General features: G+C 42.3%; 2 protein-coding genes across 2 annotated transcripts; one reads left to right on the top strand and one right to left on the bottom strand.

The window, feature by feature from the left end:
- Positions 1–1,427: 1,427 nt before the first annotated feature.
- On the bottom strand, positions 1,428–9,217 carry sars2 (seryl-tRNA synthetase 2, mitochondrial). The gene is made up of 16 exons (XM_073489665.1): positions 8,933–9,217; positions 7,821–7,916; positions 7,685–7,714; positions 7,434–7,574; positions 7,260–7,314; positions 7,072–7,135; positions 6,792–6,897; positions 6,639–6,686; positions 6,253–6,361; positions 5,129–5,174; positions 4,947–5,034; positions 4,568–4,680; positions 4,346–4,439; positions 3,646–3,738; positions 3,485–3,550; positions 1,428–1,806 (listed from the first exon to the last, which is right to left on the bottom strand). The coding sequence occupies exons 1-16, from the start codon at positions 9,206–9,208 to the stop codon at positions 1,666–1,668; spliced, it is 1,566 nt and encodes a 521-aa protein (XP_073345766.1). The 5' UTR covers positions 9,209–9,217; the 3' UTR covers positions 1,428–1,665.
- Positions 9,218–9,700: 483 nt separating this feature from the next.
- On the top strand, positions 9,701–14,912 carry LOC141017593 (kelch repeat and BTB domain-containing protein 8). The gene is made up of 5 exons (XM_073492296.1): positions 9,701–10,186; positions 10,589–10,742; positions 10,955–11,033; positions 11,539–11,766; positions 11,993–14,912. The coding sequence occupies exons 2-5, from the start codon at positions 10,589–10,591 to the stop codon at positions 13,488–13,490; spliced, it is 1,959 nt and encodes a 652-aa protein (XP_073348397.1). The 5' UTR covers positions 9,701–10,186; the 3' UTR covers positions 13,491–14,912.
- Positions 14,913–16,625: the final 1,713 nt, after the last annotated feature.

Here is a 16,625-nt window from a genome sequence, read left to right as displayed (position 1 = left end):
CTCAGCTCAACACAGCATGAACCCAAACACTTTACTGCCTGCTCTATGTAGGTTATGGCGGGTGTTCCTGCACAACACTGCGCGTAACACCACTGCAGACTAATATTTACCGTGTTTCCACGCATGTCTCTGCGGGATACAGACTTCCTTCCTCTCAAATCTTCACACATTTGAACTCATTAACACGTTTTTACGCAGCTGGCGCATGTCGCACATGCAGAAGGCGCACATGAGCACTGATCCGCTCACCTGTGCGGAGCTTTTCATTCGCATTTTAAGAAAAGCGGTTTCAAGTCATTAAACAGTCAAAATGCGCTTTATTACAGAATCCTGTACTGTCATGGTCCGACCAGCAGACAGAGACGGAAAGGTGGGCGCACAACAAATTATGTAACAACGCTTGTGTTGAGCCTATTAGTCTAAACCCCTGAGGCTCTGTTAGGTTAGCATCCACCTCCGTCTGCCCCGTGAACTAATGAAATAAACCATGTAGTTTCGTCTGTTTATACCACAAGGCTGCTTTCACTAAAGAACAACAGGGGCTCCAGCTGAGGCGCCAGTGTGTGAAAGATGCGGCTCGTCTCCGCTCAGAGCGATCACTCGCGTTTCGTACCGTCGTTTCACACCGAGCGCCCGACAGACACACACACACACACATACACACACACACTGAGGCTGTGTAAATGAGTGCGATGGATGGATGCTTACCTCCGACGGCAGCCCAGAGAAAAACTGCGGTTATCAAAATTCCCATAGGATCCGAAAAGTGTGGCTGCTGCAGGAGATAACCTTGAAATGACGGGCTGGATCTTCTTCTTCACACACACACACACCCGCCGAGCGAGGTGGAGCCGAGCACCGTGTGTGTGTGTGTGTGTGTGTGTGGTGTCAGGTGACTGAGACCAGATCAAAGCCCAAACCCTGTTAAGGTGCCAGAGGAGTCAGATGGTCGACCTGTACTTACAGTGTGTTAACAAAACGATTGAGGCTCTGCAGTGATTAATCTGTAGACAGATTAATATCTGGATCTGTGGCCCATGTGGAGGACTGGAGGGGGCGAAGGGAGCTGCACAGAAAAAATCTGGAAACAATCTATTCAAATCCCACTAAATATGCCCAGTGAGAATATTTTTATAACAGCTTTCAGTTTATTTGAAAAGCCCATGCAAACATCCTCCCTCCCTCCTTCCATCCATCCCAGAGCTACTGGTTAATTACTTTTGCACATCAATTATTGATATGCAGTAACAGCTGGTAATGTAACACACATTAACTGGCCTGTATGTCACCTCTGGGAACAATTCTTTCAGGCCCCAAGGTCGCAATGTCATTCACAGTGTTTGTGTGCTAATGTATGTACAGTATATATATATTTATATATGACACATCTGGGCAGGAGGAACAGCAAGCAATACAGGAGACAGATATTCAACACGTATCTGTATTTATTATTTCCTCCTCATGAGCTGGACAGATTCAGGCTCACGTTCACGATTTCATGACATTCAATAAAATAAGACAATCTATTTACAGTGACAGTACATTGAAAGGTTCAGATGTGATCCATCGCCCGGAAACATCCTTATTTGTATTAAATGTTCACTTCCTGTCTGGTTTGGCGGTGTTGAATGTAAACTGGCTTTACAGCATTACACTATATGTGTGTTATCTGGTTTTGGGAGCAGGCCTGGGTGGTCGACTGTGCTGGTTGGGTCCGATGTATTTCAGCGGAGAGTACTTCGGCTTCTCGATCACTTCTAGACCCAAAAAAGGCTGCAGGGCTCGGGGGACACGCACCGTTCCCTCCTGGGTAGATGGACAAAAGTATTAGTATGATTAATTACACTGATGTTAAGTCAAGTGGACTTTATAAAGTAAATAAGAAATAAAAATGCTGCATTTTTTTTAAAATTATCTGGCTTTCGACCAATTGGGTCGCTGTAAATCCTGTAAAACATGAAAATAGTCTTTTAAATTCATTATAATATTTGACATCTAATTTCTCTTTGGAGTTGGTCAATGCCTATTTTTATGGAAGATTAAAAATGCCTTAATAATTCCTTTTTATCTATATATTTTCTGTCATAATTAAATAAAAAACATTTGTAAAATGACAATTATCTAGCCATTTTCTATAATAACTTGATAGTTTTTCATGACTTTTACATGCCATATTAAAGGAGACCTATGGTGCTTTTTTTGTTTTTTCCTTTCCTTCAGTGTGTTATCCATGTAACAGATCTTGAAAGTTAAAAAGGTCAGAGTCCGCACCAACAGGAGCTCCTCTCTCCCACAGAAAACACTGCTCCTGAAATGCCTCATCAGAGTCACACATTACTAATCTATATCTATCGGCTAGTTTCGCAAGCAAGAATTGATTTAGCACAGCGGCTCAGGCATGCGTGAGCTGACCAATCAGAGCAGACTGGATATTCGGAAGGGCGGGCCTTAAAGAGACAGGAGCTAAAACAGAGCATCTCAAACAGAGGGGGAATACAGTGCTGCATTACTGACTGATGTGTTTTTTGAGCACTAAAAAAATGGAATCCTATCCTAACAGTAACCCAAAACTAAAACTCTGAACCTGAAAATTAGCAAAATATGTCTCCTTTGATATCAAATCATTACACAGACTACTGAAGAGGTGAACTCCATGCCATATTGTTCAGGAGAAAAACAAAACATATCTATGTCCTTTGCATTATTCTAACTGTCATTCTACAATCACGATAGACATCTCATACAGGTAAGGAAATGTGGGAATTATTGTACAGAATGACCAAAGCCTTTATTATTCATCCCCCTAACTGATCCAAATTAACCTGATATTTGTTAATTTCTCTGCCTCAAAAAACAAAGTTAACCTGTTTAGTAATATACAGAAAACGTCAGTATTATTTAAGTATTTCTAATGACATACATAACAGTTTGTATAACAATGTTTTCACTGACAATAGTCACTAGGGGGAGCCACTTTAACACCACACTTTGCAACATGTACATGCAAAGAAATAGACATTTAACATGGTAGCAGGTGGACAAGGTGACCTTTTGTTGGAATAGACAATAAGAGGATGATCACAACAGCTACGTCTCAAAAGAAAGTTAATTTTTTTTAATTATTATAATTTATTTTTTGTACATATTTTCATTAAAACTTGTCTTTAAAAAAAATAAATTTCAAAGTATATGGATAAAAACATGGCTACAAGGCTAATATTTAATATTTTACCTATTCCCTATACAAAGCCACATTTTCACATGTTGTAGGAACATCAGGCAAAAATACATTTTGGGCCTTGTGATACCTGTTATGGTTCATATAGAAACCTGACCGTGATAATATTGCTCATTCCAACCTTTTTAGGACACTTTTAAGACATTTTTGTCATTTCCTCGGACAATTCAACGACAAAAAAACCTGAATTAAAGAATGACATGTCTTCAGGACCCCCTCATGTGTGCCTTTCTGTTGGTGTCTTACTTTTGTCTGATGAGTCTCCAGGATAGCGATGATGGTTCGGGGGATAGCACATGCTGTAGCATTCACCTAGAGAGATAAAAACAACACATCATGGAGATGGTACACTGCTGTATGCTATACCCGGAGGAATGTACAGCAGTCGGCCTCATCTTCAGTCTTACTGTGTGGGCGTACTGCAGGCTGCCGTCCTCTCTCTCATACAGGATGTTGAGGCGTCTGCTTTGGTAGTCTGTACAGTTGGACCCACTGGAAATCTGATGTATATATAGAGAAGGAAGAGCTGCAATTAAAATCAGATGCCGCCCACAATGAAGCGGCACTATTTTTACTCACTAACTTCTTATGCAGCATTTTGTAGCCAAATAGAGTGTAAATGTTTAACATTCACATCCTATTGCTCCTTGATGACTAATGAAAAGATGTTCATATCCATCAAATAGTCAGCAGATATTTCAGTAGACCTCCAGTCCACGGCTACACAATTAATCAAAATATTATCCTAATCACAATATGGCCAAGCGCAATATCCAAATCGCAGAAGCTGCAATTTTTCGATAAAGGTAAAAAGAGTGACAAAACAGCGTTATAATAAAGTGCTGTCGGGCTGCAGAGATGTCCTGTCCTACAAATCTTGTTCTCCAGATGTGGGACAACATGTTTGTTTGGTACAGACTTCAACAAATGTCACATCACTGTGACTGTAATAGTTTTATTTTGTGAAAATTAAAAAATTGAAAAATTTTAATTCATACTAATCAAGAATCATATTGCACCATATCATTCAGCCCTAATCTAGTCATTTCCTAACTGACTTAATGTTGAAATTAGATGAGTGGGTAAAAGTGATATAATGAAAGTGACCTCTCCATAGCTGTTCCTCCCAGGCATCCATGCTTCAATGTCGTACTTCCTGTGTGCTGGAGGACCCAGTTCCTGTGTCGGCATGTCCAGCACTCTGAGTCAAAACACACACACAAACACACACAAAAATTCAAGCCATAAACTGATGTCAAATTGAATGGATATATTGTAGAACAGGGCCGTTCAGATTGGGACTGTGTGTGCATGTGTTTTTATATTAACCTGTAGTGTAGTTCCAGTGCAGAGTACATCTCTTTCTGCAGAGAGACAAACTCATCCAGCAGCTGAGAGCTCTCTTCTCCCGTCTCATCTGCTGTCACTCCAAACATCTCTATCTGGATACACACACACAAAGTTTTATTTTACACACATTTGCATATTTATACAGAAGAGACTTTATTTTTATGTTTCTTTAAGTTTATGATCTTAAAAATGTCTTACAATCACTTGCTATCAGCTAACACATAGCTAACAGCTAGTTAATACACATGCACATTTTCATGTCCTGTACAAGCCATTTGAATTAGTGGACATATTTTCTGTATACACATTCATCCAAGCAACTCCTGTCTCTCTGACATAATGTTGATGTCTTTATAACCTTGTTGAAGTGATGTACTCTGTAGAGCCCCCACGTCTCTCTGCCTGTGTCTGTCTCTGCTCTGTAGCAGGTGCTGCTGCACACCGTCCTGCAGCGGGAGAGGATACATCATGTCAGCTGTTAATACTAATTATTAATATGACACTATCTGCAGAAAACTAGAGGTGAGGGCTTCTTCTAACCTGACAGGCAGGTCCTTCCAGTTTACAGCATGATCCATGAAATAGCCTAGAGAAGAGAGGCATGCATCACTTAACTACACGTGTAAAATAGATGCATCCAGTTCTCAATTCTGATTTATAAGACTCTTGTCAGCTTCAAATATTGATATATTGCACATTTTTCAGTAAATCAAGGGTTGTTGGAAAATGCTGAAACATTTCATGTGAATAGTTGGACTGAAGATTTACAATCAATTATCTAGATGTAAGAATTTAGGTTTACCTAGAAAACAACAAAATGTATTTATTACAGTTCTGAAGGAGTCAAGTGTGAAATCTCATCATTTCAGAGCAGTAATTCACCTAATCCATAAAATCTGTGCAGTTTTTGGTGAAACAGACAGCAGGTGTGTTCTTACATCAGCATAAGAACCAATAATGTTTAACATGATTTGCACTGTTTTGTGTTGGATATGATTGTTTTTTTGTTGTTTCATGCAACCTTTCGAGGGTGGACATGATGTGTTGTTATTATAGTAGGCATTTTAAAGCAACATTATGTAACTTAAACCTTAAAATAGCAGCTTCAAAATCATTGTGATAGTACAGTGTCTGGTAACAGAGTGAATGGTGTCTCTGTCTCAGCCACTCCACCCCCCCATCACTTGTTTCTGCACTATGTAACTTCAGTGAGAGGGGAGGATCACAGCATTACATACATGTTTACTTCAAGATACAAGTTTTCAACACATACACTTGTTAAGATATATTGATACATTGTTTTGTTTGTAGTTAGTACCTACATTATGTCTGACAAACTGTTACAGACCTGGGGTTTGTATTTAAGACAGTGGCATTGCACTCAGAAACTGTGGGGGGCGCCAAATCACAACTTCAGCCTGCGCCTTTTTCGGACTAAAGATTTTTTGAATAGTATATGAAATTCTCTCTACAGCCTCTTCTGCCAATTAAACTAAACTAAACTAGATGGGCACTTGCTATCTAGATGACCATAACAACCTATTAGGCTCCATCACAACCAAGCATGAGTTCATCTTATTTGTCCTTTAAGAAACAGGACTACTGACATGTTGACTGATAGCAAGATACACCAATTAGTTTAAGCACGAGGAATGAAGTTTCACCTGCCACCCCGACCTCTCCGGTCCCAGCCAGGTTGAGGTCTGGGAAACGTGCCTGGTCCAGTGAATAGACCTGAGAGCGATGGGCGTTGGGCTGCATCCCACAACCCTCCTAGAGGGGGACGAAACAGAATAACGAAAAGAAGAGAAGAGAGGTGAGGGAGAGTGGGATGATGTGTGGCTTGAAAATGGTGTAAATTCTAAGTCTGCATGCTTTCACACATTTAAATTGACTACAGATATTTCAATAGTCCTTTGATGCTCAATTTATGTGCATTCAAATCATTGAAATTTCCACATTTTTAGACATTAAGTTTAGCATCTTTCATCAAGTCAAAGTTAAGTTATCATGACTACACCAAAAACAGGTGGAACAGACTTCTACTTACAAATACTGCCCCCTTCAGCATGTCAGGCACAACCATAGGAATGAAGCCCTGCAGGAGTCAAAAGGAAAGTCTGGCTCACTTATATGTTAACAGAATAATAATATACATTCATTGTGTGGACTTTATATCTAATATTTCCAGACATGTGCTTACCCGTCGCTGTAGCGTGTCAAGGGCAAAGTTTTGGAGTGCAGTCTGAAGTCTGGCCCCTGCTCCCCTCAGATAGTAGGACCTGTGGCCTGAGACATGAGCTAGATGTCTGCAGGAGAGGCCAAAGGAACAAAGTACAATAACAGAAAAACATCCTCTCTTCTTCAGTTTTCTCTCAATCATATAAACTAGAGGTTTGGTAATACACAATCAGTACAGTAGTGAACAAGTGGAAAATCAAGTGGAACAAGTACTCACAACATACAATCAAAGTCATCCTCACCTCTGCCTGATGAGACCCAGCTCCTCCCCCAGCTCCACATGGCCTCTGGGCTTAAAGTCAAACTCTACAGCAGAGAGAGAGAGAGCTGATTATGAGATTTGTACTTTTTAACACACAAGGGTCAATCACTTTAGATTAACATTGATCGGACACTTCAGATCAATAACAGCATGAATCACATCAATCACCTGGTTTCTGTCCAACCAGCTCCACCACCCTCGCCTGGCTCTCATCTCCAACTGGCTGACAATGGAAAAAAGAGCAACTTTAGGACGTTTGCACTACACTTACTTTGAAAAGGATGCATTTCACAGAAAAGCTCCCCCAGATGCTCTGTACAGAGTGCACGCATGTATCCTCACCACATCGGGGTGTGAGGTGTTGGGCAATCTGAGCGCTCGTCCATAGTGTTCCTGCTCCAACTCAGTCTCTTTGGGGTACAGTTGAATGAGTCTACTGCGGATCTCTCGACCCTTCTGCAGAGCCTGGGTGTACTCTGGAAGCTGCGTGATAAACAACAAGGACTGGTCCCAAATCTGATTTACCACTCACTAGTGCAACAATGCCAAGATAGACTGATTCAGTAACAAAGTATTAAGGAGTTGACACTTACATTGGCGAGGGCTTTCTTGTCATTCTTAATCTGTAAGGAAAAGATTATGTGCAGCTTTATACTTTAAAATCAAACAATAAACACAAACAACATCTATCAAAAAACAGGTGACTGTGCTGACATAATCTTTACTGACCACAAGTGCTTTGACCGTGTCACCGATGTATCTCTTCTGCTCCTCCAGCCCAGAGATTTCCGTCCTCACTGCCTGGAGCTCCTGCCACACACATACCTAAAATGAGGACACACACACAAACACACACACACAATCAATAAAATCAGTTAAGAGCCAGCAGAAAAGTGGGCGTGAAATTGAAAATGTTATTTAAAGCATCATGTTTCCCTTAAATTACTCTTTTCCACATTTCATGACAATGCTTTCATGGTTATAATGGCTGTACCTTTCTGTTTGTTTTTATTAAGCTGGATGTCTACTGTATCGTCTCTACATGTTGTTTTTTAATATACTGGGTACATACTGTATGGAGGTATATTGAGAGCTTTGGAGAGCTGACTCAAACTATTTGTGTGTGTCAGTGTTGTGGAACAATAAGGTTGTGTCTGATTCTAAATAATTTTCATTTGTTTGAAAGAAAAGAAAAATTGTTACTTCACTTACATGTTTGAGTGTCACAGTGCAGAATGATGTATGTGCAGAGTTTGACAATAAAAAAAGCTGTTTTCACATTTCTCTGGGCTCACACCTTAAATCTGAGTTTAAGTGTACAATTGAGCAGGTTTGTGACATCACAACTAATTTGGAGCCAGTCGTGGTCCAGTATGCATCTTGCACACGTGTAAAGTGTAAAGAAAAAAACTTGCAACAATGTACATGCACTGGGATTTGACTGTTCAGTAATGGAGGAGACATCTTGTGTCCAGCAGTTAAACTTTTCAAATCAAGAATATTTGTATATTCATAGATTCTGGATTTTTCTGGAGGGGGGAGTGGACTCACTTCTCAAATATTACTTGGTCGATGAACATGTAAGTAATTTCACTAAAATAATTTGCATACCAAAGTACAGTTTGACGAGGAATAAGCTGGTTGGTGGTGTTGCATATAACGCATGTAACCAGCAGATGTGAAAGCTTGTTGTCCCTCCAAGGCTTCTGTACTTATCAGTGGGTATTGGTAGCTGACCTAACACTGTCCATTCAAACTGAGCTGTCAACTCCAGAAACACAGATAAAGTTCTATCGTTATGTCACAAACAGGACTGGTTTAGCAGGAAAAGAAACACTTACAATTTTCCTGACATCGTCCCCTCGCAGGTCACCCTTCCTGTTCTCTACATTTGCGATGACTTTGTCGGTCTCCTCACACACTGCTCTCATGTCCAGCTCGGGCTTGTCACTGTAACCTTCGCGGACATGCTCGTACAAACTGCTCCGGGCTCCGTGTGAAAAGCGCTGAGGGATGAACACACTTGTCCTCTGCCTTGAGCATTGTCTCACCACCGGCGTCAGCACAGTCAGTGCGGTGCCTCCAACTCTTACGACCATGCCTATGCACGTCGCCATGTTTGTCCTGTCGTCAATGTTGCATTCAAGGAGTATAGTAATTATTGCAACTACGTTGTAGGCTGTTGGGGCTCCTGGTCCGCTTTTCTCCGTACACCTCAAACGTTATGGGTTTGAATTCATGTTTGGACATCATCCCTTAAATAAAAGCAGAATGTATGATAAGTATAATGGTCAGTCACATTTCATGGCGTTTCTCCTTTTTCCTTCTCAGCTTTTGAAGGAACCACCGAGCGCTACTGGCGCTTGAAAAAAAGTATCTACCCTGAATGCAACATGAATGCGGAAATTAGTATTTCGGAATTGGATACAAAATAAAACGAATATCCTGGTTTAATTGTTATTCTAAAAACAGAGCTGCTATTTTTCGCAACTTGTGTAACATAATGTCAAAGAGGGAGCGGAAAATATTTTATTTTTCTCCATTGACAGAAAACGACACAGCCCCAAACAATCGTCACGAGCCAAAGGTCAGCCAATCAGATGAGCGGAAGTCTAACGTTGCGGTAATCCGGTTCAGACGTGACAAGTGCGGCCGACTGGACCTGAACTCAGTCTCATTTTCCTCCCCTGAAGGCTCTACAAACTACACTCTGCACTGTCTTACCACCGAGCCGGACGTGCGTGAATAATGCCATGGTGGACTGATATTTGTTACGAAGAGAACCGTTTGCACAGCGGGGAAAGAGGTCCTTTGTAAGCTAGTTTGGTCCGTCAGTAAGAAGCGTTGGTGATGTTGTGCTCGGGGCTTGGATGAGCAGCGAGTAGCCTGACGCTTCTTCTCCACAGGCCGGGACGAGCCTTTCAGCTGAGCCTGGAGGACCAAGACACCCAGATGGGAGCGAGGAAAGCCTCTCGAAGCCTCTGGTAATAACCGGGTCCGTGGATACAGTTAGCCTGGCCCAGACTGCCTCGCCAATTCCTGTTGAAAGTGAGACCCGGCCAGCCTTCACGGTGGAAACGAGAAGAAGAGCAAAGGTAATGTGAGCTAAAAATGCAGCCTCTCAACGGTAAACAGATGCTACAGCAGCAGCATGCTTTGTGTTTATCATCTGTTATAGTCAGTATTTTATGAGGACGTTATATTTATCCTTCTGGTAATATGTAAACGCAAACATACTGTGTCAAGGTATTGCAATATATGTCCAGCAGACTAGATTAATTTAGTTTAAAACTAAGCTGCATCATGAGTTTTGTCTAGAAAGCAACATTGTTATCAAGTGTTATCTGGGTCATATCTGTTACAGGCCTCTATCTACAGTACACAGGCCTGTTGGCTAAAGATAGGCCTTGCATGCATAAAGGTTACACACCAAAACCCATATGCATGTGTGTAATTCTCTGGCCTGACTGTGTGTTTGTGTATTTACTGCTCCTCAGATGAATGCTGTGCGTGGGGGCACAGTCACCTGGCGTCCCCAGCCATGGCAGGATGGGGATGGTGGAGGAGGAGAGCCCCTGTCGGACAGCGACTCAGAGGAGGAGGACTTCCCCGATGACAGCACCACACCGCTGGGAGACTACATCACACATGGTGAGACAGGACGTAAAGAGGCTAGAAAGAAACTAGCCCTTGTAGTATTATTGTGACTCGTTCAGTCTCTCCTGTCCTTCCAACCTTGTTCTCTGCTGGCTTTTTCTTTCTCTATTCCTGCCCCTTCTGCTCTGTCTAATTCTTACTCATTCATCTCTCCGTCCTTGCCCTCCATCTCCGTCTCTGCTTCCTCTTTCTGATGTGTTTCTTAGGATTGAAGCAACTCCTGGATGCTCAGCAGCTGTGTGATGTTACTCTGCTTGTTGAGGGAAAGAAGTTCATGTGTCACAGGTATGACTGCAACATCCTGCAAAGAAGCTGCTCAAGAAAAAAAAAACATTCATGAAGTTTGCATTAAATTTGTGGATGATGTTTTTATGTACCATGTTTGTTAGCCCTGTTTTGTACTCCATTTGCAATTATATATGATAGACAACATTGTGATCTATAGCCACCAGATATTTAATATTTTTTACTAGATTAGTGATTTAAATTATGTTAAGCATAATTATCAAAGTTATTACTGATTAATTTCCATTTCCAATCAAATTACAGATTAATTTAATAATCATTTCACTACATGTTGTAACATTGCATACAAAGCAGATGTAACTTGTGATGAAGGTGCCATCATACGGGCCAGTTCTGTTCTTGTAGAGAGCTATATACAGTCTTTGTTTTATATCAAAGAGGTTAATGATTGTAATCACATTAGAATACAGTAGAAATGACTTCTGCATTCATGGATTGACATATTGTTCACATAAACGGTTATCCTCACTCTGCCATCCCTCAGAGTCCTCTTGGCAGCTGTCAGCCCGTACTTTCGGGCCATGTTCACAAGCCCTCTGGTTGAGTCCCGACTCACTGAGATACGACTGGAGGAGGTGACGCCGTCTGTCATGGAGACTGTCATCCAGTTTGTGTACACCGGTGAAGCTGGGCTCTGTCTGGACACAGCTGAGGATCTGTTTGTGGCTGCCAACAGGCTTCAGGTCATGCCCCTTCAAGACCTGTGCTCCAGGTAAACCTGCTGTAAAAAGTGACAGATAATCAAGTTCACAGCCTTATTTGTTAGACAAAACTATTCAGGTAGCTATGATTTTTACTTTGACATTATGTTTTACTTAAGAAATCATCTTCTGTCTTCTAGATTTAATACCTCCAGTCTCATTTCCTCTCTTCTCTGTCTTTCTTTCCCTCTTTCTGTCTCTCTCCACTTGTCATTTTCTCTACTCTTTCTTCCCCAGGTTTCTATTTGAGCACCTCTCAGTGGATAACTGCCTGGGGATGTATTCTCTGGCTCGCTCTCACCATGACCAGCTGCTGTTGCGTGCCTCCCTGCGGCTTGTAGCTCAGCACTTCCCCCGGGTGGCCCGGCAGAAAGACTTCCTCCTCTTGGACCACGGCACCTTAGGCAGTCTTCTGAGCTCTGACCGCCTGGGGGTGGACTCCGAAGCAGAGGTTTACGACGCAGCGCGTCGATGGGCAGAGCACCAACCCTTGGATCGCTACGCCCACATGCCGGCGCTGCTTCACCACCTGCGGCCGGGACTGCTGTCTCAGGAAGAGAGCCGAAGACTGAGCCAGGAGTTGGGGCCCGCTGCAGCTGGTGAGGGCCTTGGGGGGCCTCTGAGACCACGGGAGGGCATGTTTGAGAAAAAAATTGTGTGCGTGGACTTGACACCTCGGGAAGATGAGAATTTAGCTGCAAGAGACTACACAGTGGACTGCTTTGATCCTAGGACAGGGAAGTGGGAGAAGTTGGCAGCGCTGGGTTCATTGGTCAGTCCTGGCTGTACGGCTGTAGGTGACCGGCTGTTTGTGGCGGGGGGGATACTGCGGACAGGCTCTGTGTCTGCAGCTGTGCATGAATATGATGCAGTGTTGGACCGCTGGATAGAGCAGCCTTCGATGGTCCAGCCCCGGGCTATGCTAGGCCTGCTGGGCTGTGGAGAGTCACTCTATGCCTTGGGTGGTAGTAACCGCTCAGCTCTGCTGGACTCCAGTGAGACCCTGGAGCTGAGTACACTTCAATGGGCTCCAGGGCCTCGGTTGCCACTCCCTCTTCGCGCCTTCGCCTGTGCAGCATTACGTGGACGGCTTTACCTGCTGGGTGGAACCACACTTGAACAGAACCGGGCTGTGGTCCACTCGGGGGTGCTTATTTATCACACCTTAACAGACTGCTGGACACGTGTGGCTCTGGACTCTGGCGCCACCTGCCTCGCTGGAGGAGTAGCAGTGCGTGGAGGAGTCTGTGCCATTGGAGGGTACATGAGGGATACCACAAAGTTCCTGGATGGAAACTACACCAATCTGGAGACTTTAGACGCCACTGGGCGTGTGCTGTTTTTCAGAGAGGGCAGGGGGTCTGGCGTCGAGAGGGAGGTGACTGGGGGAGGGGTGTTGGTCACTGCGGAGCAGCGAGGGAGTGCCGGTGGTGGAAGTGACCGAGCCCCAAGCCCTGTGGTATTTCCCGGGCTTCCACGGCGGATTGCAGCTGGTGGTGTGGCCAGGTGGAAACGTAGGATTTATGTGCTGGGTGGGGAAAATGGCTCACGGTTCTACGACAGTGTTTACTGTTGGAAGCCTGGCTGGCGCAGCTGGGTGCAGAGACGTGAGAAACTCCCAGGAGACACTGGAGGGGTGAGCCAGTTTGGGTGCACCACTTTAAAGTTCCCTAAGAAACACATCCTGTCCAGACTGAGACTAGCCAAAGAAAACTGCAAGAAGGCAGCTGACTAGCTTAGTTAGTTAGCAGTATGACTGAAGAAGAGGCAGCCGTTCGTGTGACAGAGATGAGATGAGCTCCAGGCTGAGTTTGAATTTGCTCCTCCTTGACGTGATGATATGTTGGTATTGCGATGAGGTCACAAGGAGAAGATTATTTCATACAGTCTGAGTGCAGGTCTATAATGGACTGGATGCACACAGATCTTATGAAACATTTTAAGGATAGTCAAATGTACAGGCAGCGAGGAGCTGGAGCCAGAAACTGGTTAAAAGTCAGGCAACAAGCACCTGAATGTAACCTAATCCACTATTTGTCAGAACAGTAAAGTCCTTTGAGAAAGAAATGGGCCTTTTTAAATTGTTTTTTAAAGTGTAATGTTATTTTCAGCTTTTTGCTGGTGTAATACTTTAAGGATGTTTTGGAAACCATTTCAATGCTGTGAATTTTTTAGACGTGTTTACTTTAGACACAAGGATACCGGCACCTTTCTGACCATACTGTGTGCCACGTTATTTGCCTAAACCTTCTTGTCTAACTGCAATTAAGGGCTATACAAATACACCAGAGTGGAAACATATCATAGGAAACCCACCTATTTTTCATAACACTACTTGCGCATAGACAGTCTTTACATGTACCCTAAGTTTGTTTTTAAATGAAGAGGTAAATGTCCTGTTCTGCTTTGACATATGTTTTGAAGCCCTTAGCTAATTTGTTTAGGTTCTTCCTTAACAGCATCAGGACAGTCTGACCTACATGTCCCAAGACACTGCCCAACTCTTGTAGAGCCCTTTTTATGGTCTTACTTCACAGGCAGCCCGAATCCCCCCAACTGATCTCAAACATGGGAGGCAATGTGTTAACCATGGACCGCATAGTGTCTTTATACTTGGTAGAAACTGTGTGTATGTTCCATGTTTTTAAATGTGCTTTGAAAGCTCCTGCCTCGAAGAAGTGGAGCATAGCGATGAGAGGAATTTGCAGATAGGGCTGGATAATATGCAAAATATCAAAAATGATGCCAGAACACCATCTTCCATATTAATATATGAGACAATGAGTGCTTTAAGTTTGGAATCCATTTGTCATTGGATTTGGGAGATGTTCATGACATTGTGCTGCAAAAAAAACTTGAACTGTCTTTTTTCATTCTTAAACAGAATCACAATCGGCTTAAGTGTCTAAATATGTGTACATATACAAGGAATTCATCTCCAGTTTTTTATTGCTTTCAGTGTACTTACACAGAAATAGACATACACCTGAGAACAAGGGCAATAAAATCTAAACAAATTAAGGTAAAGAATGGTCAAGACTGTAATGTACACAAGAATGTTTAGAAAATGGGTAAAGATGAATACAAGTCTAAGTCTTCTGTAAGTTGTAAACAATACAAATAGTGCAAAGAAATAAATACTGAATGAATATATTCACATGGCGTAAATATTATGTACAGTTACCATCTACTCCATGCATTAAGTATTGAGACAGAAGGTAAATGTACAAGCTCTTTGTGAAGATGACTGACAGTATCCTTGTGTCTAGACCAACGCTCAGTCCAGCACCTTCCCAAAATCTGAGGTGAACAGTAGTCTTTACTTGATTCAGCTGCCATGTCAAAATGACATTTTTGTTACGATTGCTCCAGCCACAGGACTTGTGAATGTGTTTGGCATGGAGGCTGTGGATTATCTGAACACATTAGCACTGCACCTAATTTATTGAGATGTATTCTAAAGGTTTTTGATGTTTTGAAATGGTAAATTTGGCTCTGACTGCACTGTACTTCCTGTACTCTAGGATGGCACTAGCTTTGATGGATCTGTCAAACAGGAGCATGTGTGGTCAGATGTAAAAGGGACGGAGGGTTTTAAAGTAACTTAATTCTTAAATTGTTGTCTTATGAAAGGTCAGAAAGTTTGAAATGTAAGCACATTGTTTTGCTGTAAGCCACTATCTTTTCCTTTTCTTCTTTTTTCCTTTCTTATTGATCAAATCCAGATACTTCTGTGGGAGATATGTGCACATGAAAAACACTGCCAGCTGTGAGCAAAAATGTCAGAAATCTACCAATGTTATCACATTGCAAACTAGCAGGTCAAAAAATATAAAGTAGGGGTAATATTAGAGTTGTTTAGGACTCCTGTTTTGGATTTTTGCCGTTATTGAGGCACTCTAATCCATGAAGCTGAAAGCTTAATGTCAGATAGAGAAAATCAATGATGAATGAGTTTCATGTTATAAACCATAGCAGGGAGTTATTTCACTGAGAACTTGGTGAGTTTTCATCGCTGCAGGCCAGATATTATTCAGATGTAACTTTAGATTAGTGAGCAACATTGACAGTTGACTGTAAATACATTTTCAGCCTAACACAGGAAATAAAGAGGGATGCAGGATGTGTGTCTATAATGTCCCTTACTACTGAGATAAGACAAAGTGTGTCTCTCATCTGACCTGCAAAGTGGATTTATTATTTTACTGGAGCAGTAAATCAATGACAGTCTGACACAAGAATTTAAACCTGTTAGAAAAAATACATTTGGTGAGATACTGAGGCTTTTTCACATAACCTAACTGTTTAGCCTGGTGCATTCAGGGGCATAACAAAGAAGGCAGGTCCACACAGCAACCATTTCAAAGGCAACTCCACCAATTTAATACAATAAAGTATGTTTACAGGTCTTGGAGAGTACTACTGCATAGGTGAAAAAAGTAGATTAAAGCCTTTTGTGGCTCCAGAGGAAGCTGCATGTGATCTAATAAATTTCCTCCAGTGATGTCACTCGGTAGCTAAGTTGCATTGTGGGTAATGTAGGTGAAACGCAGTCCTCTGATGTGTACTGTGCTCCTATAACACTTCTTCCTTTTCAAAACCTGGTGACTACATTACATTTGTAGATTACATGTAGCTTCTGGGACCACAAAAGGCTTTATACTACTTTTTTCACATATGCAGTAGTACTCTCCAAAAACCTGTAAACACACTTAAATGTACACAATTGTTTGAGTCACCCTTTAAGTAATGAATACATTTATTAAGGATAACTCAACATAAGCAGCATTAGCACACAGTACCCACACTTCACTACCTAATGGTAGAGAAGTGTGGGTATTGAGTGCGTGAAACACCCTAGCCTGTCAGG

Source organism: Pagrus major, chromosome 2 (assembly GCF_040436345.1).
Source record: "Pagrus major chromosome 2, Pma_NU_1.0".
Classification (NCBI taxonomy): domain Eukaryota; kingdom Metazoa; phylum Chordata; class Actinopteri; order Spariformes; family Sparidae; genus Pagrus; species Pagrus major.
Note: the sequence above shows the minus strand (reverse complement) of the source record. Positions and strands in the feature narration are given on the sequence as shown.

Excerpts from the sequence above, each read along its gene's own strand:
- sars2 (XM_073489665.1), bottom strand. The coding sequence starts at position 9,208 with ATGGCGACGTGCATAGGCATGGTCGTAAGAGTTGGAGGCACCGCACTG. Across the intron at positions 7,315-7,433 it reads ACACCTCACACCCCGATGTG|CCAGTTGGAGATGAGAGCCA; the intron begins GTGAGGATACAT and ends TTCCATTGTCAG. Across the intron at positions 1,807-3,484 it reads TGGAGACTCATCAGACAAAA|GAGGGAACGGTGCGTGTCCC; the intron begins GTAAGACACCAA and ends CCATCTACCCAG.
- LOC141017593 (XM_073492296.1), top strand. The coding sequence starts at position 10,589 with ATGAATGCTGTGCGTGGGGGCACAGTCACCTGGCGTCCCCAGCCATGG. Across the intron at positions 11,034-11,538 it reads AAGAAGTTCATGTGTCACAG|AGTCCTCTTGGCAGCTGTCA; the intron begins GTATGACTGCAA and ends GCCATCCCTCAG. Across the intron at positions 11,767-11,992 it reads CTTCAAGACCTGTGCTCCAG|GTTTCTATTTGAGCACCTCT; the intron begins GTAAACCTGCTG and ends TTTCTTCCCCAG.